The following is a 27,036-nucleotide window of genomic DNA, read 5'->3' on the forward strand; positions in this document are numbered from 1 at the left end:
ATCTTAATGAAATGTACGTTAGAGTTTGTAGATTACAAATGACTTTGTTTTTATTATTTCTGAGTATTTATCTACTTTATATAAACTATGTACTAAGATATGTGCTACAACCTCAGCTACAACATAATAGATAGGTATTAGTATTACGTCGTACATAAGGACCATATCGAAGTACCTGCGCTGACGCATCGTAGACACGTAACAAGTAACAACTTATTGGCTAAACGTCTTATCTCGGTGACATTTACCACAATTTCCAACGTACCTATACCTATAAGGATATATTGTATGTTATATTATGTATGAAATTAGTAATACTACCTATGCAATACTACCTCTGCATGTAGGTACTTATAGGAAAAAGGAAAATATAAGTTTACTACGCTAAACTACGTAGGTATAGGTCAATATGTGTTATTGTTAACATTGCAATACACTTTACATTGAAACAAAGTAATACATTATCTACAACAATGTAATTGATCCTATAAAAATAATTAAGTACAATAAATAAATAATTAAATAGTAAACATCAATATGACACATGTTATATGATCGTTACATAATATTACGTTAATGTAATTTCACACAAAGTTACTGTAAACATACCTAATGCATGTACTACAGAATAAGGAAAGAGATCCATGTATATTGTATAACAATAGTTTCAGAACAAACTACTGAAACAATAACACTAGTTACTCCACTCAGCTTCCCTAGTAAACCATTGACAATGAAAATGAATGTTGTTTTTTCTATACAGAATCTCACTATTTTTTATTATCACCTATGTTTTATAAGCCGCTAAATGAACAGACGACTCACCTGATGGCAAGCAATCGCCGCCGCCTATAGATACCCGAAACACCAGAGGCGAGTACATAGCCAGCTTTTAAGAAATTAGGAATTTGAGAGTTTTAGGGGATTTGGGGATTGAAGAGGGGATAATTGGGCCTACAGTAACCTCACTCACACAACGCAAGCGTTATTTCACGTTGGTTTTCTGTGAGGCCATGGTATTATTCCAGTGGAACCGACCCATTCGTGTCGAAGCATGGCTCTCCCAGACTTACATTTATTGCAACTAGTAAAATACCATGCACAAAAATATTACGATCTAGACACAGGTATCAGGTAGAATTCAACTTATTTACGTATTCAACAACTTGCACATGTTTCACTCTCTTTTATCTAAAATGGGCTGAGCACCTTTGGTCCTTTCGGCGCTAAAGGACCAAAACGCATTCAGGCTTATTCTACCTTTATCCAAAACAGATGTCCACAAAGGATTTAAAACAGTGATAAAACAACAAAAATAAATGCCAAACACGTGCTAGGTGCGCAAACCTGTTAAATAAAGCTTTAAGATAAGATACAGGTAATTAGGGTACTAGCAGAAAAAGAGACAATTAGAAGAAAAAGGCGGCGTTTTTTTTTAAGATAATCTGCAATTATTACGGTCTTTTGTCAATGTGCAGATTTTTTTCTATTGTTGACGGATTCGGACATAGGGATTCTTTATGTAAAAAGGAACACGCTTTTGAAAATAAACTGTACTGTAGTACTCTTGTTTAATGCTCTTACTTTTCACTATTGTAACTTGCAGAAACTATTTAGTTAGTTATGTATCTAGTCACTACGTTGGCTGTGTATTACGTGAACATAGAAGTATTTAGGTGTGACGTTCTCTAGATTAGCTGTTAATGTAAGACAATCGGTTTGTTTGCCATGCGGGACTGGCCCAAGATAACGCGTGTGCCACACCGTGGGAAAATCGACACCACGCGGAAAAACTGACCAGGAATGTCGACATTTCACCACAGTTCCCTACTTTCATAATTCCGTAAATTTTCCATTGTTTGCGTAGTTCTATCTTGCTTTACCAACACGAATATTAAACGAAAATGAACAATTTTAGTAAACATTTAACATTAGTACCTAATTGATGCATTTAGTTTCAAGGCTTTACAGTTATAGCTCCGCTCGTTTAGATTTCAGAGAAAACTGTTTGAAGGGCAAGTCTTATACATTTTATGTTGTTTACAGGATAAAATAAATAATAGATAGATATTTATAAAAACAGATGGCTACCGGGTAGCTATGAAATATCTCTCCTGACTACCTAGTCATAATGTACAATCACATTACTAGACTACATTTCAGTACTATAAATAAAAGTTTAAAGAATAATTTAATGTTTTCATTATAATTTACGCTAAGAACACATGAATTAGCCCTGCAGATCTATAGTGGGTGAACATGAACAGCCGCGCTCCGAGTGTCTGAGCATTAATCACCCACTACACTGTGTTCTGTTACAACAGCTCACTAAACAAATATTACCAAACATCGCCGTTATCCCCTATTTTCAGCAGTTTGTAATCTGCTCATGACGAATCTAAGCCAATGTTTGTTGGTAGCAAACAAATTATTTCTGTACGTGAGTAATTGATCAATCACTGAACGAAAGCATCATCTGCAATCACAGCTCGCTAATCTAATTATGACATTATAATCTGCATGAATCAGTATGTGAATCAAATTGTTAATGAAATCAAAATATCTATAATTAAAAATTCATGGAACCGTCAGTTGCTTGGATAGTGATGTAAGATCCAGTGAGTATCATTTTAAATGTGGAACCGGGTCAGCTAGTACAGCAGTCCGCGCGTTCGTAGCAACCGCGCGGCTTTGACATTGGATTATTTTTACATACAGTCAGTGTTCGAACACTCAATATGTTATCAAATAAATAAAATCGGAATTTATTTTCTAAATTATCCTTGTAAGCTACTGCTGACTGATAATCGTCTCAGATTTTTTTTATTGGACCACAGCCAAGTTTTCTATACACCTTAATATTTAGACCTTAACTAACACAATTTTCCTTTTTGCTAACTCAACAGCTATAAATGGTCTCATAAAACATTAATAATTTACAAAATAATAAACTTGCATTATAATATTATTATTCATATAGTTACATAAAAAAATACCGTTTGAATAAATTCATGGCATTATAGTGTGAAAATATAGTTAATTAATACATATTAGTTGTTTGTTATTTGTTTTCAGAACGCAACTACTGATAGAATGTTTTAATGATGTATTTAATTAATTATATGATTCCCATGAATGTTTTCAGAAAATAAACTCAATCTGTTTATTAAAATTTTGCATTGCATAATATATTATTCTCACAATAATCCTCTGACAATACTTTTTTTTTTTTTTTTTTTAATCTAAATTTTTATTAGACAATACTAATTAATTATACCTAACTAACACTAGTAATATGCGGTTGACCAACTTTACTTACGTCATACGGCATTCTAGTTGACAATAAACTACCTACGAGAATATTTGATTTATATTTTACGCCATTTAGTGCAGGAACATCGCGTCGATAACATTCTCACAACAAAAAAAAACAAGTACAAACCAAATAAGTGTGAGTAAGGCCCACAGCGTCGCTTCCCCATTATTCGGTCATTGTATTTCAAATAACCGCATTTTGGTACACTACCGTAAAAGTAATAAAGGTAAAAACATGAATGAATCCTGTCGAACATTTAGTCAAAAGAGTACCTACAGAGTAGTTCCTCGCAAACATGAATTGTCTTATTTATGAATGAACCTTTATGTAAACTATGAATGGGTGCGCGCCTCCCGACGCAAAGACGAACTAGACCAAGTTTTTTGTCTTTGGAAAAAAGGATTCTTACTCTATGACAAAGGTATCGACACCTGTAGCGGTTTACAACTAGTTGGGTAATGTTCATTGTTCATTACGGAATCTGTGAACTTTTTTTACGCTGTGAAATAGTTTTTGCGAAAAAAAATGTTGTCATTCCCGTGAGAAAATGTCGGTACTGTTTGTCTCCTTGATCATTTTAATTTTGAATCGTTCATTGAACTTAGTGTTTATTTTCGAAAATTCCACCTAGATGCCCAACAAAGACTTGATGGAATTCGGGGAAAATCACAAATATTTTATGGCTTCATTAACATTATTGGGAACCTAATTAAAATCCTCTTTCTATTGTGTGTTTCGGAAAGAATTTTAATTACACGTGAAAATGGTCCTTCGGTACGAATTTTCTAAAACTCTCATGTTTAGAGACGTCAAGGAACAAACGTCTAGCTAACATATTTAATTATGTACTTTTATAAACCAATCTACAATATAACTACGTAATTACCGACAAACTTTGTGCCTCAGTCAGGTACAATGTACTCGGGCTCCGAAGCCCACTTGACCCACATAGTGTATTAACGAGCCAGGTCGCCTGAACTCTAGTCTAGACTAGGCGCGCACTAAATCCAGGACACTATAGGGATTATACTTTAATTTAATTTGTTCACGCACCTCCACTGGCGCGTAAAGTAGAACGTTGTCACCTTAGCAACACCATTTCAATCTTATTTCATTTTTTAATTAATGAAATGAAAGTGCTGTCAAGTGACAAGCTTTTTCTTTCTCTTTTTTGTTTCAAATTTGCAGTTTTTTGCATTCCTTCATAAATTAACACAAATAGTTTAGATCAATCAAAATAAAATTTTGGACCCAAAGGACCAAATTGTTCAAAACATACTTAAAATCAATACTTTTTTATTAACTTGTAAGTAGTAATAATCTACATAGTATCTGGTTGTTTGTGTGAACTACATAATAAGTTTCTTGTGTTCAAGTCTTGGATTGTTTGAAACATCGTAAACTAGACATAGGTACCTAATGTTAGGTTACACTGAAAGATTTATGTTTACCTAACAAAACCACAAATTGACGTAAACAATTATGTAGTGTATGAATATATTGACCCTTACATTTTATTAGAAACAATTTCAATTAGCTAACTAGTGCCAATTGTGATTTGACGATGAAATAACAAATATGATAGAGATTTTAAAAAGTCAATAAAGTAGGAGATGATATAATTATGAGACAGCATTGTGAAACGTTTTTCGAAAGCCTTTAATGGATTGCAACACGATTACAAAAAGTTTTCTTTCATTAGCAATGACGGTATTGAACCACGTATAGAAAATACATAAAAAAATGTTTTTTATCAAAGTTGACCCCGTTGTGACTCCACAATCAGTCAAGTCTATACAAGTACTAAGCTCCGTCCTTAAGCTCCCCTTATTGGAGAAAATCCCCTTATATCGGTGTCATACAATAATGACATTAATGACTCACGCGTTACCTATATAAAGTATGGACATAAGTGGCCATTTGACAAAGTACTTGATGACAATAGCTGGTCACACGTCATCTTTAACTAAATGATAAGACATTTCCTTCTCTGTGCAAACTGTTCTAGGAATATAGGAAGAAACAACTTTAACACTAGAAAATTGCTCAACATACTCCAGAACGTAAACAGATTCGTCACCACAGGACTCTACAAGTGGTGTACCACCTTTAAAGCCTACGTCATCTTCCATTTACTGTCCTTTTCAAATTATTTGGGCAGTCATGTGATTGATACCTAGTTAGAGGACGGACCATTCATAAGTTTTCCGTCTGAAGCGGCCATATTAGGGCAAACAATTTAGTGAACGTGACCAAATGTTCACAAAAATACGACCATGACATCACTTACTATTCAATACTGTAAATGATGTTCTCAAACGGTCCGACCCGGGTAATTTGCTAGTATCCGGATCGTACGGGCGGTGGACATCCTAGCGCCGGGAGCGCGCCCACTCCTTCCGCCGGCGCGCAGCGTGAAGTCATCAGGCCACTTGCGAAACTTGACGCTGAATACTCATCGCGTATCATTTCTTCACGCTCCTACCTTACATGTCAGTCTTGTAACTGCTACATGATTGAGGTGCAGAAGATCAGTTGGTATGATGTGTGGTTGCAAAGTTATCTATAGAATAGATAGCAATTAGTTAAGGTGAAATTAACAAAACAAATGTCTTCATTCGTTGATCAGACTAAGAAAATAAAAGCAAACACATGGTTATGTTACCCTACAGTAGGTATCTTCGTATTGTGGGGATCCTATACAACCGCAGACAGTTACGCAGATGTACCTACCCATCTACCCATGAATGAACGCAAAGAATCAACGACAACACGATGCCTAAACAAAATAAGTAATGGCAGATCAGACGTCAAATAGCATCACGCACTCTTCCACCGATGTCCCCATCAATCCACGGCTAAATATCTAATGCGACCACATGACAGCTTTAATTAATCTATCACGCTAGCGGCCCGCGCCGGCGGCCATCACTCACCACGCGTCACTTTTGCGCGGGAAATGCCGCCATTACCAATTGCTGTAAGCAGGAAACGACTGATTTGCCTACTACTGCCACTTCTCACTGAATCACGATTAAATTTTTGGCACGAGAAAATTGGGGAAACAGTAATTGGACAATTTAATATCGCAGTTAAAAAGACCATTTTAACAGCAATCTGCTCCGACAAATCTAATGTCACATTAATGACGTTACGTCGACGCTGGTTGGTGCAATATTTTATTGTGAGTAATGCCTGACAAATAGTGCTGAAAGATGAACTGCCTTGGACTCCATTATATTGTTATATAAATAGTTTGCAGCATTAGTTACACTGTAATGGTAACTTTATTAGTTTTGCGTAAGGTTTAAGAATCAGGTGATTACAAATCGACACATCTTATAATACTTTTTTATGTTAGTCTGTGTGGTACGAGTGGGCAAAACATATAATCAGGCCAGGCGATAATTTGCAAAAATAAAAATTACTCAATGACGCGGGAAAGAATTGATTTTTGGGCCATAAAAGCCAAGTACACACGTCACGGACGTCATCCGAGCTTGATATTGCCAAGTGGGCTGGTGATGACGTCACCATACCTTCTGGGGTCGAGCCCACGCTCCACGCTGCTCGTAGGTATATTAATAATACTGAGTTAGCACTGATACAACCATTCATGCGATTGAGACATTCGCTGAACTCGTGCTGCGTACGGTACACCCAGTACTCGTAGCACTGCTGGAGACCGACCAGGTGTTATGGCACTACAACTTTAAAAGTTCCAAAGATCCCTTCGTAATTGTTTACTTACTAAAAGATAAGAAGTAAAAGCAATTCAATAAACTAGCATTATCAATTGACTGGACACTAAAGATAGCAAACTAAATAAAGACATGTAACATTTGCCACAAAGCAAAACCAACTCGATCACTCCTCACTTTCCTTTGCCTCCAAAGTACCACAGAACAATTTTCCCCTCCCATCCAAAGAACATTATAGAATAATTCCAGAGAAGATGTCATCATCAAAAGAATTCAAAGATTTTAGAACACCAATTATAAATGATTCGTTTTAGGTATTAAACCAAGATGTTTGTGGGCGAGAATTAAAACAATAGACAAGCAAATCAAGACAAGGTGTCCAAAACGGGAGGGACATATACACGCTATACATATATGTGTAGTCTATGAGCTAAGCAACTAATTAAGTGCGGCAGACTGCCTGACCCCAGACATTATCAGTTTGTAAAACCGGATTGTGTGGCCATCTCCTTCACACCGAATGTCCCCAGATTTCATTCATTTTCGTAGACTATAGGTAGTGCAGCTAGTTGCTAGATAACTAATTCGCTGTCAGCTAACTCAGAAAGCTATATTAGCGTCATAAAGTTTTCTTTCTATAGTCGTTTTAATTGTAGCGTGTCTATGTTATTACAGCAAGCACTGCTTTCCTTGCTTTCTTAAGTTAATGAAAATTATTAGTGTCATGCAATCCTACATATAAAGAAACTACCTTCCATGATTACTTACGAAGATTCGTCATTTCATAAACTTTCTCTGTGTAATCAGCTGGGTTAATTTGTCTAGAAAATGTTTGGTCCCTATTTTCATTCAGTGTTACGTCCTTTCCATATCAAGAGTCCATTCTCAGAAATCTTACATTTTGTTCAGGGCCATCTGACATTCCACGCCATTGTCCATTCATACGAACTTTGGTATGCCATTCATAGCACATGTCCCGAACATGTTCAAACTTGTATAAGATGTGTAGATGTGTACACGAGACGTTCATATTTTGGCAGCTTTTCCTCTAAAGATCCAAAACTTGTATCAACGAGATTGTGCGCCAGAGTCATTAGCATCCGCAGTGTTACACGTGTCTAGTCTATTAGTAGAGACGTCTGTCACAGAGTTCCTAATTATAATTAATTAAGACTATTTTAGTTTTTGAGTCATAAGCTATTTTAATCATGGTCGTAGTTCACTGTTATTATGAGCGGCTAAATAGACTACTTTCAATCCTTAGGATTTGTTTTTTTTTTGGGAACAGAATAGCAGTTCTTGTGGGAACGTGTTTCCAAAATCTCCCCAAGTTCTGGCAAGACCCTTGCACTGGCAACGGTATAACCGGAAGGCCGAATATTAGTATCTAGATTAGGACAAACCCGTTGGCGGCAGTTAGCATAATAAGCAGATTAGGAAATATGGCCGCTCGTACGCCACCATATGACAGTCTGCTACTAAGCCAGATTTTCAGTAGGTACCTAACTTTTTTTATGAAGAGATACTTTAGCACAGCTGTGCGAGATTGTCCGATTGTTTTTGTAATATTACCGGTGATAGAATACCACAAGCCCTTCCATGAGAATGTCTCGACGCTGCGTAGGGACCAACCAGACCACAAAAAGTATCCGCAACAGAATTGAACAGTTAAAATCGTCCAGGTTCACAAAGATGTTTACGTTACGCTAGACAATAGTGAATGATTGTAAACTGCGAAACAAATGCGAGTGTTCTCGTGCCAACCAGCTCGGTCATGCATTGTGACGCACGGGTCAATCGGCATTGTTTGTACACATGTCAAATATCACCGCGTTTCGACACAAGTATTGACACGCGAATTATTCATGTGTTTACGTTTCGGAGATCAGGGCCATGATGAACATTGCAGTGCCCATAGATCCATTGTTCATTGGAGTTCAAAGGAATTCGTCAATAAAATATGCCATTAATGGCTTATTGTGCGCGGTCTCAATGTCTTGGATCATCACGAAAACAGATCATTTACTTACCAACAATAATAAACCTCAATTTGGTATCCATGAGCTATAATATATGGCTACAATTATGTCACGGTGCCTGTATCTGTGTGCTTACAGATGCAGAACCCGCGATGTCTGTTCATGTGTCCTGTATTCCGATTTCCTTCCATAATTACGCTATCTGGGATCTGAATGTGCTGCGAGGCAGTCGTCAGTGTGCTCAGCGTAAAATGATTGGCCATAGATCAGAGTGTGCGGTGGTGAAAGCAACACGGCCGGCGAGCCATCCGGTCTTATAATTGACACCGTGATGGGTATCGGCAGAGATGCGCCGATACCGGCGGTCACGCGACCATCGGGACTGACACTATGTAGGGATGATCAGCAGGTCTAGACTACAAGCAAAATCTCATGAGATTCATAAGATGTACGGTCAAACGACCTGTTTCACTGTACCCCTTGAGTGTACTAAACAGGCGGTGATTTATAGACATCAACAAATTCGGCACCAAAGTTTCGGAGATCTAACAATTTGTTAATTCCTGTAATAATTAATCCCAATTAGCTTCTGGTCGCCACTAGTCTACACCACATTCAACCGAAGGCTTTACTAACTCCATAATTCCAGTATTTCAACTGAATGTTCCTTCTCAGTGTGCCTGCAGCGTGGCGGAGTGTAGCGCCGCATGTTCAATTAAACAGATAACACTCGGATTATCTGGGAATTAAGCAAATATGGCGGATTAATATATTCCCGCGGCCTAACGATCTGCACAGCTACTACTTACACGATAATCTAGGAATTTCTTAATTAATATCGACTTTGAGCGCGACCCTCGAGGAGGTTACCATTGCAATTACGGCTTATTGTACTTCTATTAGGCATTGCAACTGAGAGTAAAAAATCTTGTGAAACTTCAATATGCAGTTGCATTGGAACATCTGAGTTGAGTTCCTCTAGCGATTCCGCAGCACAAGCGACCGTTTTCCAGGTCAAGCAAAGTATGGGTTAACCAAAAATATGATCTTACAGAGTGTTACATTAACACGTAATCGTTCAGGAAATAAAAGGCGGTCTATTTACATACACACTCGTACTACATAGTAAGTTGTCACACAACAATACGACAATATTACTACACTTAATGGTTAATGAAATATGACTTATCGGAGGCAGTAAAGCTGAACATTTATGGCCCTCATTTATAGCCGGTGAATTGATTAGATTATTGTGAACAGTCGATGGCACAATGGTGCGACAAGCGACAAGTAGCCAGACGTATAAGTCAGAGCGGGCTCACAAACTGCGGGCAGCGAGGCGCCTTCCTTCCGCCACCGCACTCCTTCCCACGATCCTACTTACCTGACCATGTGCATTAAGATGCAGAAGGTGTACTTAGGACAGTCTGACACTCCCTCTCGCCTCGCCCAAGGCGGGAGAAGTCATTGGATGACTTTCAAAAACACATGTATGTCCTTATCACTAACCCTTTCGTCTTCCCTATCATTTTCCACTCAACCCATCTCTTTCCTTTTCTTTGTGGTCCTCTATCTTTAAATCCTTCCACATTCACATTCAGCATTGGCTTTCTCATATCATTTTCCTTCTCATCACATGAGAGCATCAACCACCTTCCAACTTATCCGTAACAGCTGCCATTTTAGAAATTTCTTTTTATTCCTACTTGTCCCCACAGCACACATATTGAATGAAATCTCTAGTTTTAAGTTCAGCCGCAATATATTTGATAGGCCGCTTTTACTCTGCCACGTGAAGTGGACCTTCTGTATTCACCGGCTTGATGTCCATAGTGCATCACTGTGTACAACTGTTTTGTAAGCGATCTGCAGATAATACAGATGCAATGTAGATTTAAATAAACTCTTTGTAAGTGAGAGTTTAGGAAACTTATGTCATACCATCCAAGGAAGGTTTTGGAGAAGTGATCCCAGATTCATTTCGATCGTCGTAAGGATAGGCAGAGGTGCATATTTAAAATGTAGTTACATAATATTTTCAGAAGTTATGAGTAATTCTGTGGGTAGGCATGTCTTCTGTAATATAGGTACTTGTGTTAATTAATCATAATATCACATCTTTTAATTTCGTAGATATTTAATGCATACAAGCCAACATACTGGAATCCTTCAACTATTTAACTAGTCTACATTTTTAATTGAAAATGAGGCAATGCTACTCCAATTAATAAAGCCCCTAACTTGTAAGAATAAATACTGCAGTGTAATCACACAAGTTTGACATTTATGATTTTCTTTAAACCAAATGCAAGTTATTCTACAGTTTAACCTTTTATACTCTAACCCATCTCATTAACAACTTAGGTACATCGTGACCTATCTCCCTCTCTTCAGATCCATTCTCAACGACCCTAGAGGACCACCCCATCAACGTATCACTAGAGAACTACTTAACATCGATAATTCACGCTTCTAACACAAAAGGGGATGATTGAAAAGAATCTCACCGATTTTGAACTTTAAGTCTATAAAAATAATGGTGTTTTTTAGGTGCTCATCGCTCGTTATGCAGCCAATCAAGATGCAGCAGAGAATGACGCGATAAGGGGCAGGTGACACGTGCATTGTTCGGCAGCCCACCCCCAGTGTGCAACTGGTTTTACCAACTTGATTCGCGATGTACACAGCTCATTATTTCACGGAGATGCGACAGATTCTTTTTAGACCGGCTATTTTGTTTTAGGTTACGTTTAAAATTGTATATGTTACTAACTATGTCTCCCTTATAAGTGTGATGTAATTGTGTGTTATTTAATGTAATCAAACATCTTTCTTGCCTTTTGTTCCTTTCAGTGACAGATCGAGGTAGTATCACTTCTTCATCAGTTATGAATCCCGTCCATGTAAATAGGATATAGAAAAGCTTCTACGATTAGAAAAGTTTCAGAGATTGATTGAACTACACAAAGATAACCAAATTTAATTAATACCCTATAAATATAGCACTTTATTGTCAGCTGTTACGCTATTATAAATAGTTATTATGGCGTCGCAAAAAGTTATTATCAAAACAAAATGAAAGTCTATTTATTTGTACTCACGTAAAGTATTCATTTGGATTTGAATTTAAGTAATTTTACGGTTACATCAACTGTTTGTCTTCGCGCACGATTCTAACAATGACAAGGTTTACGGTTTTATCCAGAGAGAGAGAGAGTTGGAGACTCTTACGCTGCGCCTGCACTGGCTTGGCACGACCTCCGCTTGTATTAAGGGCCAATCAGGACGATTACTGATATTACATATATAGTATTTTGCATATACATATGAAGTAGGTACCCAACTAAAAACGTACGGTAATTGGAAACTTATCAAAATGTCAAGCTACCCCAGAAGAAAATATGGGATTTTCAGTTGCAAGTATTCTGAATTCAAAATTAGTTTGTATTCTTGTTATGTCGAGGTGGAACAATGTACATATTTCCTCGATGAGGAAAGGACGATTAGATGTTTTCGAACCTACATATTTGCTGTTCGCTGCCTACGCCCCAATTACCCGTCATTATAATTAACATTAACTTAATCTATGGCACGACGCGTGCGTTTTTTACGCAAGCACGTCGCACGTGCCGCCATCTGGCGCAGGAAGAGCGCTCGAGTGGAAGCCGGGCTTCTGAACGTGACGTATGACAGCACAGGTGATATTATCTGTGCTCCAGCTAAGTGTCAAAAATCGATATTTTTTTTAAATTTGAGCTAAGCTGTTGCCTGTTGCTAAGCACAGTGTATGCTCACAGGTGATTAAAAATTACGTTTTTTTGTTTCAGCCCCACAAGTGATGGAGCGATGAGTTTCTGAGTGATGATAGCGTTTAAAGATAAAGTGTTGCCGTTATCTATAATCTGAGTATCACACCTACCTCACTAAGCAGTGAAGTAAGCGTTGAAAGTTGAATATATACCTTATGGAGTAGCCAGGACGTAGGAACAGCGGAGGTCAGTAAAAGAGGACAGCGAACAACGCCAACAGACTTGCCTACGTCTGTAAGATGATACCAAAGATTAAGAGACAAGATCATCCAATTAACGACAGACTACCTACCTACGAGACGATCTTCAAAAGTATTCAAATAAGGTGTTAATTACGTACACACGCCATATCAATAGACACAAATCGCTATTAAAAACCATCGGAATAAAGTTTATTGAATAAAATTATGTTAGAGGCGGACATTATCTGACGTACTATTTACAAATACGATCACAAATATTAAGGACATAAATCATTTGTTTTACTACTTCGTTTTATTTCGGAATATTCGCTTTTAATGTATTTTTAATGTAGTTGTTTCGGATGTCATAGACTGGTCGACTGGTCTCTGGCTGTCTGGCTAAGTGCTGTAACCAGACAGACTTTTGGAGATATGATACAAATCGACCTACTGATGTTTTATCCTGAGAGACAACAGGTGATACTTACGTTTTTTTCTTAAACAATAGATATGCTAGTGTTCATATGCATATAGTACACCGCAACCAACATCTAGTTATTACCAGTTACTAATCCTGTGAAATACAGCAGCTACAACCGTAAAACCGTATCTACCCACACCAGTACCTAAAGAATCCAGATTATGCTATTAGTGGTATTATCAAGAATTTCGTAATCAAACCCGAGACGTCTTGTACAGCAATCGTGTTCGCAACCACTGTACCAACGAAACTGTAATTAAATTAGAAATAATAAATCAATGAAATAATCATCAAATCAGACATCAGCTTTCAGCATCAACAACTGCAATCAGTGTCAGAGAGCCATTCTGCCAATTAAGCCCCGCAACACAATCGATTAATAACAATCGATCTTTGAACTAATCGAAATGATTCGTTCAAAGATCAATTGGACAATCGCAGACACATAACGCCGTAACTACTCGAACACTTGCTCAAACAAACAGATAACCAGAAGTATTACATTATTATTTTTATATACTTTTTCACTTTTTACGAACAAGTAGAGCGTCAAACTAGCATGTCATTGTTGAAACACAAACCTTCAACTGTTGTTGTATTTGGGAAAACCCTCGGCAAGATTTTCGTGTGTCAATTTATCTATTGTCTTCTTACTATGTTACATTTCCTGCAGGCTTTAGAGATGGGAAAAGCAGACGAACTATAGGTAGGCTATTTCCTACAATGTTGTAAAACAGGAAAGAATCTGTCATCATATCATCACGGTTGAACTATCGCCATTTGCTTATCGAAGCAGAAAATTGTCGTATTGCCATTTGCTATCTCAATATTCATGCGGACTGTCACGTACATAGTTACATACATACATAGTACTGACGTACCTATATATTATGTCCGTTTCATCCATCATATGACGGGGTTCCCAAGTCCCCTGACATGAATAGGACAAAAAGATGAATGAATTGTATATTATTGTACTTTGTTTATTCCTTACATTCAGTTTACAATTTTCCTTCAGTAGTGCCTGAAAAGGAACATTATGATACGGCTTTTCCTGTTGTTTCTATTCATTCAGTCTTAATAAATACATAATTATGAATGATGTTTACTAAACAAGTTACAGTATGTTGCTGTAACTGTTTAGGCTCAGTGTAATATGCATGTGCTCCAGTGATGGGCGATACAGGACAAATAGGTCCATTTCTAAATTGAAGAAAACTGTTGAGGACTTTGTTGTACTTAAGTAGTTTCAGCTTCAAAAGTGTCAACGAGATGCATGGTTATACCTAATTACCTAGTAGGTTTATCAGACCTTAGCTAACAAAATCTGTCAAATTGTCGTTGCGTCCAATTAGGGACTAAGACAAGAAGAAATTGACATCGTTGTTTATAAATACTGCCTTTACATAGCTACTGATGATAATTACAGCTTCCCGTACGCAAGCATATTATTTCCCATAAGATAGTGGTGTGACGGGCTAAGTCCCAGCATCAGTTTGTTGCGTGGCTGTGCGACAACCTTCACTAATTCTCGTATTCCCAGAGCACAAGCAATGGAATGCCATTGTTTCCTCCGAAATGACGGCTCGTGCGACTGCGACGAGTGGCAGACAGGCTCCATACATGTCGCAGGAAGATTTTCGCGAGGCAAGGTAATGACAAGTGGGCCGTAACACGTAGGCACGATAATTGGACGCAATGGCCACCGGCCGACGGCCATAAACGAACCGAGCGTGGGTCGAGCGACGCACCGTCTATAAGCACGACCAGCACGAAGAGCCGCGCGCGCGCAGCCGGCTCGCCTGCGCCGGCGCAGCGCGGCGGCTCAGCCTGCCCTGGCCGCGCAGCCGAGTCTCGGCCGACTACTAGATGTGTTCGACGATTGTCTCGCATCGCCTTGACTTGATGTTTTCATTCACAGTGTTTTGCTGACGTCCGCTGTCTAGCTTTGTCTAATTGTTGTTTTGTATCTACTTTCGTTTAATTTCGACGTTACCATCATACCAGTACCAGATAGAAATTGTTCATAAATTTCATTCATTTCTACTATTCAACTCTATTGTTGCATTGCTTTTATAATAATTAGCGATACAAGCTGCAGGCACGTACAGAATCTCGGGCCTACTACGAATCTCTGTCTGTGTGAAGAAATACGTAGGTAGGTATGTTCTTCTATGAGTTTTATAGTCTCAAGCAGAAGAATCTACAATGATTCTTGAAGCGTTCCAAGATTTTTGTCTGTCTAACTACTAGTAAGTGAATACTTACTAGTAGTAGGTAAATAGGTGAGTATCTGATACCTATACACATTTATTTGTAGGTATTTACACCTAAGTATAGTAGTATATAGGTTTACATAATGTTATTATGCTATTATATGTTAGTATACCAGAAAACACGGACTGTTAAATATAAAATTTAAAAGGCAAGTACCTAAATACATAACTGAAGCCCTGATTACTCACTATTATTTCCTAGAGTGATTTAAAAGCTTCAAAGAAATAGTGACACGGGATTGTCTTGAAATTCAAAACAATCATTCATTGAAATGCATGTCAAATAATTCTCAATAATCGAAAATTATGAGTAAACTAGCAGAAATGGCTCAGCCGGATTAAGGTGACACACTTTAGGCAACTAGACATTCGTAATCCGGCGACTTCCTGTACAAAAAATTAGTAAGCTTAAGCTGTAAACGCATTGAACACCGAAAACGGCATTTAATCTAGTTGGGAGCGGCGTCTATTTCGGTCGTTGTCCATCCATCGGGAGCCTGTGATACACAGCTATTCCGGGCGGGGCAGGTTTTCGGGGAATGTCAACAAACGAACGGGCACTCATTCAATGAACTCTATGCATGCGACGCCGGTGGCGGACCGGTCCGCTCGGGTATTCATAAAAATTATGCTCCCAGACACGCTCAATGGAGTGCCGTCGCATTGCGCCTTTACATTTACAAAGGTCTTTTATGGTGTACGGATCACGTAAGTTATTCTTTACGGATTTCGAGACGTGATGAAACAGAGCGCACCATGCGATTGTTGCTCGAGATTAGTGACAGACTTTCGTTTGCGTGTTGCAATATACATAACCAGAGCCGATGGGCCATTATTCAATTTCACAGATATACGATATCCATTATTTCCGAACTAATTTGATTGCGGACAGGTGTTTATTGCACAAGCATACGAAAAGCGATTCGCGTGGGCGGCACGTGACGTGCAGAACTAGGCTGACTACCCGGCAGCGCCATGCGCCCCTACCAGGCTACTTCTCATATTGCACAACTAATGAGTCTAATCAATAAAGCCGCACATGCTGGGAGCATTGTTCATAAAGAATGAAAACTGTGCCGAATATTTGTTGCTATTTCACGTTATTGGAAACTAGTTCAAGATTATAATAATTAGCAAAAGGTGCGGCTGTTTATTCTCAGCACACAACAGCTTCTCGACAGCTTGTGTACAACCAGTAGTTGTTTGCGCCAATGAGGCACGGTGCGGATCACAAATGAAAGATAGTGTTAAGGATTTAGTTTCATATAATTTTCTTTAACAAATGATCAATAGAAAATTGTATAATTAACAAGTAGCGTCTTAACAGATACTTCGAAATTATTAGTGTTGTAGGTAATATTTTACAAATACTTTGGAATGTTCATATAAACATCTCATATGAATCAATGTACATGGGACTCCACGTTTCACTCCACCGTTACTGAGACCGCACCAGCTCCACGGAGGCGGTACAATTTATTACTTTTTGCGGGGCAGAGCGTGGCGGCTGGACGAAACACAACATACGTCAAACACATGAAACTGCCATAGAAATGGTACGCGGGTCTAGGGTAAAACAAGCGTCCAGCCGCCGCGCCCTGCCGCGGCTCTGTGATCTCACAGCCTATTAACAAATTTGCTATTTTTTTTTGTAACCTTGCAGTGCCTGCCCTCGCGCGACATAAATAGTTAACAAGACAGAGAGCAACATACAGACTTATACGTGTGCTGTACCTTTGATTGTCATACAATTGTGTAGAGATTTAATACATCAATGATCTTCAACGTAGCGACTATGTTGAGGACTTAGTTAAGGAAACATTAACTCTAGTGGCGTGAATGATGAACAACATAATTATCGAATAGGACTACGGACAATCAACAGCACAGCGACACACGCGCGGCGGCCGGCACTGGCCAGGAGACTACATTTTATACACCATCCAATGTTGTTTCAATTTTTACAAAAACTAGACATAATGGAGATTCATAATGAGATTACAATTGAATATACATTACGCGAGGCCATGCTTAGCAGGGTGAAATGAAAATACAACCGTTAACCGCTTAGTTAGGCGCCTTGGATGCACTGATCATCGAGATTAACTAAATAAAGCAGTCAATAAATAAACGATCATAAATATCTAATAAATACCTACACGGGCTATATTTACAAAAAAAGCCTTCCTCATCGACGGCACATACTCAGCCTTTAAACAAATATAATACAGCACTATCCCAGCGGGATAACAGGTATAAATTAAAAAATAAAGCTGCCGGCTTAAGACTCGTATTACAAAATAATACTGACACCAGTAAAATACTCTATCCGCGAGATGGAATGTGCGGGCCCTCGGCCCGGAACGGCAATAGGAACCAACTGCGCTACTCGCTGCCTCGCACAAGCCTACAATAAATTCATCACAAATTCTATTTGTATAGAATGGAATATTAATAAATACAATTAACATTGATTGACAATTATCTAAGTATAGCGTCGTAGCGTGCGAGGGCGCCAGCGGAGCCCTGCGCACGTCACTGGGACTGTCCGCTATCTCAACAAACAATAACATGGGGCATGTGCAGCAGCACACGCCTCTCTCTGCACCAGACGGACCCATTCCTGTATGTACTGTTTTGATTATCAAAAGAGTCAGACTAGGAACTGATCTGTCTGGTGCAGAGCAGCATCTCAACCTTTTGTATCAGCAGATACAGTGCAAACAACAATATAACATATAACAGCTCTACTTGAAGCGAGTAGCATTAGGTACATGGTCGTTGTTCGATCTCACACATCCGATACACACTGAACGTGAACAGAATAATACAGATTACAATCCACAAAACGAACACCGGGGTAAGGAGACTGAAATTTCTAACTTTATGAAATGTGAAACCCACTGCGGAACAAATCCGAGAGGCATATACAAAAGAAATTACTTCCGAATAAATTATAAACTTCGTAAAATAATTATCACATAAATTTCTCCTTATATCTTCCGTTCTCTCCACATAACTTAACACATAATCTATCTATAATATGTACACGACATACAATATAAACAAGGGACGCATTGTCCAGCGATTGTCCACAAATGAAGAGCTAGTGGGGCAGGTCTGGCGGGGCGGGCGGCGCCTTGCACAGCGCGACGATGCCGCGCGGCGCCGCCACGGCCACCAGCTGAACCTGGCCGCGCTCCTCCGAGAAGGGCGGCGTCTTGCCGCGCCGGTGCAGCCGCACCCACGCGCCGAAGCAGACTAGAATGGCGAGGAACACAGCAACGGTCGCGCCGCCCGCGATTGACGCTGTCTCCATCATCAGCTGCCGACTCGTCAGCACGTACGAGTCGTCCAGGTCCTTGAACTCGCAGCGCTGGCCCACGAACCCGCTCCGGCATTCGCAGTTATAGATCGGGCTGTCCGATATGACCACGGTGAAGCACACGCCGCCGTTGAGGCAGTAGTACTCCGAGTAGTCGGGCTCGCACTTGAAGAGGGGGAAGGTGACGTTCATCCGCGGCTGCGGCTGGGGCTGCGGGTGCGGGCGCTGCGGACGCGCGGGCCTGGCCGGCCGCTTGGAGATGGAGCTCGAGCACGCGCCCGCCAGCGCCCAGGCGGCCGACACCACCGCCCACCAAACTACCAACGATTGCATTTTCCGCACGATCCGGAGGGTCGGCGCTCGCGGTACGTGCACGATTTTGACATTGGACGGTGACTTATGAGAAATCCGAGAGGCGATGACATGACCGCATTCGAATTTCGAACTGGAACCCTTCGCTCGCATCCGCGTCGGCGGTCCGCCCAGACATGTTTCCTGTGTTAACTTTTTTTTACGTCGACGATCACTCGCTCATGACGGAGGCGCGGTTTCTACGGGCGCCCGAGATATCGCATCGATCCCTCGACGGGCATGTCGAAAGTGAAACACTGAACACTGTTCAAAACTGATAGTCGTGGTTCACGATTATTCACGGAGCACATACACACAATGTCCCGTTCGAAAAGATGTACACAAAATGGTGCTGAGAGAATCGCAAGCACACTACGCTCGGTGAGTTGTCTATGCGCGACTGACGGAGGGCGTCCACTGCATCCGCCATCTGCCGACGAGAATGAAATGCGGGGAACTCGACGGCGCGCCGCTGTGTGCGCGCCCGTGTGCGTGCACGGGGAAATTACACTCGTATGCGTCACGCGCCTACCTGTGTGCGTGAGTAAACCTTTTTTTTCTTTGTATGGGATTATGAACAAGGTATTTCTTTTTCTCAGCGATTCCGATCCTCAAGGAAGCATTATTTGTGGATCCTTGAATACATTATGCATTATTTTATCAAGTTTAAATATTTGTCGGATTTTTTATTTCTGAACTAAAGTTTTAACTTTATGTAGGTACCTATTTACAAGTTTTATAAATAGAAGCAAACTTCTTTACCTAGTACTAAGTAACATAACTATGTGTGATGCAAGTTACCAGTTGTCCACCGTAATTAATTGGTTGAGTAGACGCCAAATTGAATACATTTACGTTTTTCACACAATTTAAAGGAATGTTATAATAATGACTTGGATCTAGTATGTACCGAAGTTTATAACATGCCTAATTAGGATATCTTCGTTTACCCAAATAGGAAGGGAAAAGCTAACTTATATTTAATTTGAAATCCACACTGAGTTGTTGTTTGAGTTCGAGCAGTTATGAGTTAAGGGCAATTGTATCTTCCGAAATAATCAAATAATACTTGCCGCAAGCAACTACCGTTTACTATAAGTACATATATTAGAAAATAGTGGGAGTGTTAAAGCATGCCTCAAAAAGAAACAAGTTGAGTAGAACTTACACCAAATATTTGTAACAGAAATGTGCAAACATTCACGTTTACTCGAAACTTACAAGATTCCGAGGGAGTATAAGTGGACATATTCATTGATCAATGAAGAGCTACTAGAAAATGAAATATTTTGAATTGAAGATGTTTTCGTATAATGACACTAAATTATTTTAGTAAGCTTTAACTTTAAATCTCATAGTATTTATATACATTTAAACTATATCAAATTACATAAAACATCAACCAATGTTATAAATGTTAATATAGCATATAATGATTATGATTAGTAGAAACTAATTGAAGAAAATTAGGACACATTTAATTAATTAACTTTGTACCTAATTTTCGGATTGTCGCATATTGTCTAACTTAAACTGGACCTATTATCGTAACATGGTCTGAATCAATGAATATGTTACGCTACAACTAAACTTCTTATCGCCAAATATTTTGCGGTAGACACAATTTACACCAAACTCAATAGTAAAAAAATTAATGAAATAAATCAGATTTTCAATGGAAATAAACCCATGAGTATTGAGTATTGAGACCCTAACTTTTAAAACAGTTAGATAACTTCAGCTTAGCAAACGTTATTTGCTATATTGTAATATCTGCTACTTTATTGGGTATTATGATATCTTGTTTTAATTTTTCCTTCATCACAAGAGTACATTTTTTTTATCAACTCATTTCAAGTACCTGATTATCCACATTTAAAATAAATCTCAACATTAGAAGTGAAATGGAACGTAAATAGGGTTGTGCTTTGATTGCTGTCATTTGAATGAATGAATTCAATGAACGAATGAATGAAAATACGGAACGTTACTTAAAATACGTGATTTCAAATTACAAAAAATCTTGATAAACAATAAACAAAAGTAAAAAAGCAAATGAACACCAGATGACAATGACAGTTCATTAGTTGTCAAATTATCACGATAGTGTAGACTCCTATTTTGTTGTTATCGAGGTATTATTGTGAAAAATTGCTAGAAACCTGTGATGTTCTTATAACACAACGTTAAAGTAAATAAGACAAAATGTCAGAATCCTCGAAATCAAAATCTTCTTTAAATTTAAATCCGTCGCCTACTTTACAGTGCAAAGATCTTCATGAATATTTGAAAAGTCGTTCTGCTCAATTTTTAGAAACTTTGTATAATTATCCTACGATATGTCTCGCTGTTTACAGGTAAGTTATGGTTTTAGATAACATTTTTTCAAACAATTTAGTGAATAAGTTTCTAACAATTGAGGTTAGGTTATTTAGAATTCGGACAAACAAGCTTACTACTATTGAGGATACTTACAGCCCTACTAATTCCTATGGATATATTAGTATCACGATGAAGATCATAAAATTGATTCCCCATTCAAAGAGAATGATTGGGGAGAGAATGGACCTCATTCATACAATGCAAGCATCATTTCACGTCGATTTTCTGTAAGGCTGTGGTATCACACTGATTGTCCTGAGGTATGACTCTCCCACACTTATACATGATAGAAAAAGAATCCAACATTATGTATTTGTTTCAGAGAGTTACCGGAGCTGGCACGGCACTTTGTGATCAGACTGCTGTTCGTGGAGCAACCAGTGCCACAGGCGGTCGTCACATCTTGGGTTTCACAGACATTCGCCAAGTGAGTCTTGAACAATTAAAATTATTTGTGATAGAAACACTACTTGTGTTTTATTTTACAGATTGATTCTGACATTGCATTAATTTTAACATAAATTACAAAACATTTTATTGTCCAAACATTATGCACTCAAAATGTATAATAAGTATTTTCTTACATGATTAACATTATACTTGTTTGCCCATTACAGAGAGCAAGCCAAAGCATGCGAGGCATTATCTGAGCTGTCAGTATGGCAAGAGGCTCCAATACCAGGAGGCATGCCTGGCTGGATGCTGGCACAGTCCTTCAAGAAGAACCTTAAAGTTGCATTGCTTGGAGGGTAAGATTAAAATGGAAATTATTGCAAATAAAACTATGATCCTTCCTCAAAATGTATTTTGTCCATTTTGCAAATGCTTTTCTGTTACATTTCCATAAATCATATACATTCGCAATTCACAAAGCGGTTTCCAGATTCTTAACTAATTAGTCTATTTGAACATTTCAGTGGTCGTGCCTGGAGCATGTCATCATCATTGGAGCCCGATGGCAAGGCCCGTGATGTAGCATTTCTGGATGCATATGCACTGGAGCGGTGGGAGTGTGTGCTGCACTACATGGTGGGCAGCGCACAGACCGAGGGGATCAGTGCTGATGCTGTCAGAATACTGCTGCATGCTGGACTTATGACCAGGTTTGTGGAAATGGAAGGAATGATATTAGATGATGATAGATGGGGTTTAGTTGTAATACAAGCATAACACAGGAACAGAACTTACAACAAATGTGGTATCACCCTTACTGGGTTATGAAGGGCAATGAATTGGGAAAATATTACAAGAATGTAGGCTCCGTCGTAGACAGCATCATTGTTCAATACCAGACAAGGAAATGGCCAAATACCGGAAATTTAAGATACAAAAAAGTTATACAATATTATAATTGTTTATTCTCTTTGTTTACAGAGATGCAGAGGATGGATCGGCTGTCATCACACGCGCGGGTTTCCAGTTTCTACTGTTGAGTACTGCTAAACAAGTAAGTTCAAACTTCTGTTAATTAATAAATTAATTAATACCCCATTAAGATAGTGTGCCATGTTAAGCCTTTATTTCTTGGTTTTGGTTAAATTATTTCATTGGTAACACATAACTTATTATTGGAAATAGACTCATTATAAAAGTTTATAATTATTTATTGTTAATAAAGTGCACAGTGCCTTTTAATGTATGTCATTAATGTGTATTACCTCAACAGGTGTGGCTCTTCCTACAACATTACTTGCATACGGCGGAAAAACGGAGCTTGAGTGCAGCGGAGTGCCTCGCATTCTTGTACCAGCTCAGCTTTAGCACACTTGGCAAGGTAAGCAATCCATTAATTCTTATTGATTCAAGAAAAAACATATTTTTATAATATTTTAGAATACATTACTTTTATTAATATACTGAGGTTCATCGTCGTTATCATCAGCCGGAAAGATATTCACTGCTGAATAAAAATCCCCCCCCTTTTAGCTCTCCATACTGGTTGTATTATTTATTTCTATGTATATTTCCAGGACTACAGCACAGAAGGAATGAGTAACAACATGCTAGTATTCCTACAGCATTTGAGAGAGTTTGGACTTGTCTATCAAAGAAAGGTGAGTCTACAAACATGTTTATAATTGTTAATAAATCAACTTATTTTGTCTGAATACGTTACGACTAGTACTAATCGAACAATGGTTTACTTTATAACTTGATTTTCCACAGCGTAAAGCAGGTCGGTTCTACCCGACTCGTCTAGCGCTAAACATAGCCCAGGTCCGTGGCGTGGGGGCGGCGCCCCTGGCTGCGCCGGCGCAGGCTCGCGGGTACATCGTCGTGGAGACCAACTACAGGGTCTACGCCTACACACAGACCAACCTGCAGGTCGCACTGCTCGGACTGTTTACTGAGCTTATGTACAGGTCAGTATATAATTACATACATTAAAAACTATAAAATAATCCAAAAAATACTTTGCAAATACTAAGTTCAGTTTGAGATTTCGATCCTCCCATCAAATCCCCAAAAAGCCACAATTTTCCATCTCCTCTGGTCAGGCCCCTGTGGGCAGCATTAATTGCTTACCATCAGTGATAATAGTGTTTATATTACGTTCCAGGTTCCCTAACCTAGTAGTAGGAGTACTGACTCGCGAGTCAGTCCGTCAGGCGCTGCGCGGCGGTATCACGGCCGAGCAGATCATACACTACCTCGAGCAACACTCACATCCACAGGCAAGTTGTTGTCATCTCCATTATCCACCCCTTTTATACTAAGAGCTGTAATTATGTGGGAAGAGGAAGAGTGGTATAATCTCCATATTTGCCATAGTGATCAGTGGATAAGAGATTTCTCAGTTTCTCGCAATTATTAGATGTTTCTTTAAATCATAGTTACCACACTCAAGAATCTATTTGCTTGTTGAAAATGTATATTACTATGAAAAAGAACAAGCAAAAATCTCCTTAGTTTTAATTTCATATTCCTGTTTTGTTTATTCTCTTTTGATGAGTTTCTTGTAGCATTGTAAGACTTATAGTTGATATGAATGTTTGCACACAGATGTTGAAGTCGGAGACGGGCGGCATCAGGACGAGCTCGATGCTGCCCCCCACCGTGGTGGACCAGATCAAGCTGTGGGAGACTGAGAGGAACAGGTTCACGTACACCGAGGGAGTAGTCTATAACCAGTTCTTGTCACAGGTACCAAGCATTGCCTATACTTTTCATTTATATTGACATTACTAGCGGTCTCACCTGCGTTCACGTGGGATGAAAAGTAACCTAAGTGGTATTCTAGACCCTTATCTATCTCTGTTCCTCGTTAGATTAAGGTTTTTCAATAGATTTTCAACTTTACCACAAAACAAGAAAAAGGAGGAAAATATAAAGGAGTGTTTTTTTATGAAATAAACGGGCAGACGTATCAGTTGATGGTAAGCAATTTTGGGGGTTAAGAATTTAAGGATTCGGGAATCGTGGATTGGGAAGGGGAGAATTGGGCCTCCGGTAACCTCACTCACACAACGAAACACAACGCAAGCGTTGTTTCACGTCGGTTTTTTGTGAGACTCCGGTCGAGCCGGCCCATTCATGCCGAAGATGTATTCTATAATTGTAGTGTTACAAAATAGATGCAGTATATAATTGACACAATATAATGTTACAGGCGGACTTCGTGGTACTCCGCGACTACGCGAAGCAGCAGGGAGTGCTGACGTGGCAGAACGAACGCTCGCGGACCATGGTCGTCACGCGACACGGACACGACGATGTCAAGAAGTTCTGGAAACGATACTCGAAGAGCTCATAGATCTACAATCATAAATACCTAGGATACTATGCTTGGCTCATAAAACCTGATTGTAAAGACTGCAGATAGATACCTACTGGAAACAAACTGTTATACTGTTATGTGATGATTTGTCTCCTGGGTGAAGTTGGACGGGGTTTTAGTAGAAAATAATGTCTATCATCTGTTTTATAAATAAAACAAATTGACAATAAGTAAATGAAGAATCTGAGGACATCGTCAGAGTGGCGGGGAGCCAGTGGATGCAGGTGGCGGCTTGTCGTTCTACGTGGAGGACCAAGGGGGAGGCCTTTGTTCAGCAGTGGACGTCTCTCGGCTGATGATGATGATGATGATGAAATGAAGAATTAAAATGAGTACCTCCACTCCAAGGTGTATGTGTATTAAGTACCTACTGGTAAATGAAGATGATATTAGAATATGAAGTAAGAAGGATATTACATTGTTTTCTTTGATTCGGTTGATCGGGTCCTCCCAGCCCATAACTGGCCATTAATGGGAATTACATCTAATAAGTGTATCTCAGCTACTCTTTTAAGGAATGAAAGGCGTTATACTATGTTTATAATTTAATTTTAATTGTGATCTAGTAGATAGTAATGTTGTAATGAATGGATTCTGCTGTGTTGCTAATGAGGAGATTGTGTTGAATAGATCTCTCGTTGTATGCGAAAATAGTTCCGATATTAGCGCTGTGCGTTACTACGTTGTATCTGTAAATAAACTTTTGTACATTGAAACTTTATTTTTATTCAGTAAAAAATCCCACTTCAGGTTTTTGAGTCATATTATTAAGAGCATACTAATGCGTCTACCACACGTGCATGCTTGACCGCAGTTTTACTTGCGCATGCCAGCTTGTACACTGAACACTGTGCGTGTAGTTGGTAAAACGGTAGCATGCGCAAACTCCAATGCTTGGCTTGATGGTTTTTAAACTTGCTTGAAATTCTGGCATGCGCAAGCTATACTTGTACAAACTTGTCTGCGCGTGTGGTTGGTAGTTCAGTGTTCAAGCCGCTCTCAGTTTAATCGAGTGGAGTAACTGTACGCGCACGGTCGTTAAAAATGGCGGATTTACGTACATACAATCGACAGTTCGTTACTGAATTCATTGAATTATATAAATCTCTGCCCGCACTGTGGAAGATCAAATAAAAATCTATTCAACAGCCATTTTTATGTACACTTTGATAGTTACTTTTGTATTTTCTTTTTTTTCACAAGCAAACACTTGAAAAATAATAGCAGAAGAAATAGTTCTTCATTGGGAACCATTGTTTCCACGCCGACGATGTCGACAAGAATGTGGCTTGCGCGTACTTAACTGTGCCGTGTGGTAGACACATCCGTGTTCAGTCTTTTCATGCGACAAGCATGTGCAATTAAAACTGTGGTCAGGCATGCACGTGTGGTAGGCGCATAAGTCTGACTGGCAATAGATAACTGAGGGCTAATTACGAGATTGTTTTACGTTAAC

At 39.1% G+C, this 27,036-nt stretch overlaps 2 protein-coding genes across 2 annotated transcripts; one reads left to right on the forward strand and one right to left on the reverse strand.

The window, feature by feature from the left end:
• Positions 1-16,991: 16,991 nt before the first annotated feature.
• On the reverse strand, positions 16,992-19,858 carry LOC118265734 (pro-epidermal growth factor). Its single transcript, XM_035578834.2, has one exon. The coding sequence runs from the start codon at positions 19,532-19,534 to the stop codon at positions 18,851-18,853; it is 684 nt and encodes a 227-aa protein (XP_035434727.1). The 5' UTR covers positions 19,535-19,858; the 3' UTR covers positions 16,992-18,850.
• Positions 19,859-21,487: 1,629 nt separating this feature from the next.
• On the forward strand, positions 21,488-26,296 carry LOC118265733 (general transcription factor IIH subunit 4). Its single transcript, XM_050694669.1, has 11 exons — positions 21,488-21,777; positions 22,125-22,229; positions 22,420-22,551; positions 22,720-22,905; positions 23,177-23,249; positions 23,469-23,576; positions 23,773-23,856; positions 23,969-24,165; positions 24,363-24,477; positions 24,806-24,946; positions 25,413-26,296. The coding sequence occupies exons 1-11, from the start codon at positions 21,626-21,628 to the stop codon at positions 25,554-25,556; spliced, it is 1,437 nt and encodes a 478-aa protein (XP_050550626.1). The 5' UTR covers positions 21,488-21,625; the 3' UTR covers positions 25,557-26,296.
• Positions 26,297-27,036: the final 740 nt, after the last annotated feature.

The sequence above is a fragment of the Spodoptera frugiperda genome, chromosome 7, assembly GCF_023101765.2.
Source record: "Spodoptera frugiperda isolate SF20-4 chromosome 7, AGI-APGP_CSIRO_Sfru_2.0, whole genome shotgun sequence".
Classification (NCBI taxonomy): Eukaryota; Metazoa; Arthropoda; class Insecta; order Lepidoptera; family Noctuidae; genus Spodoptera; species Spodoptera frugiperda.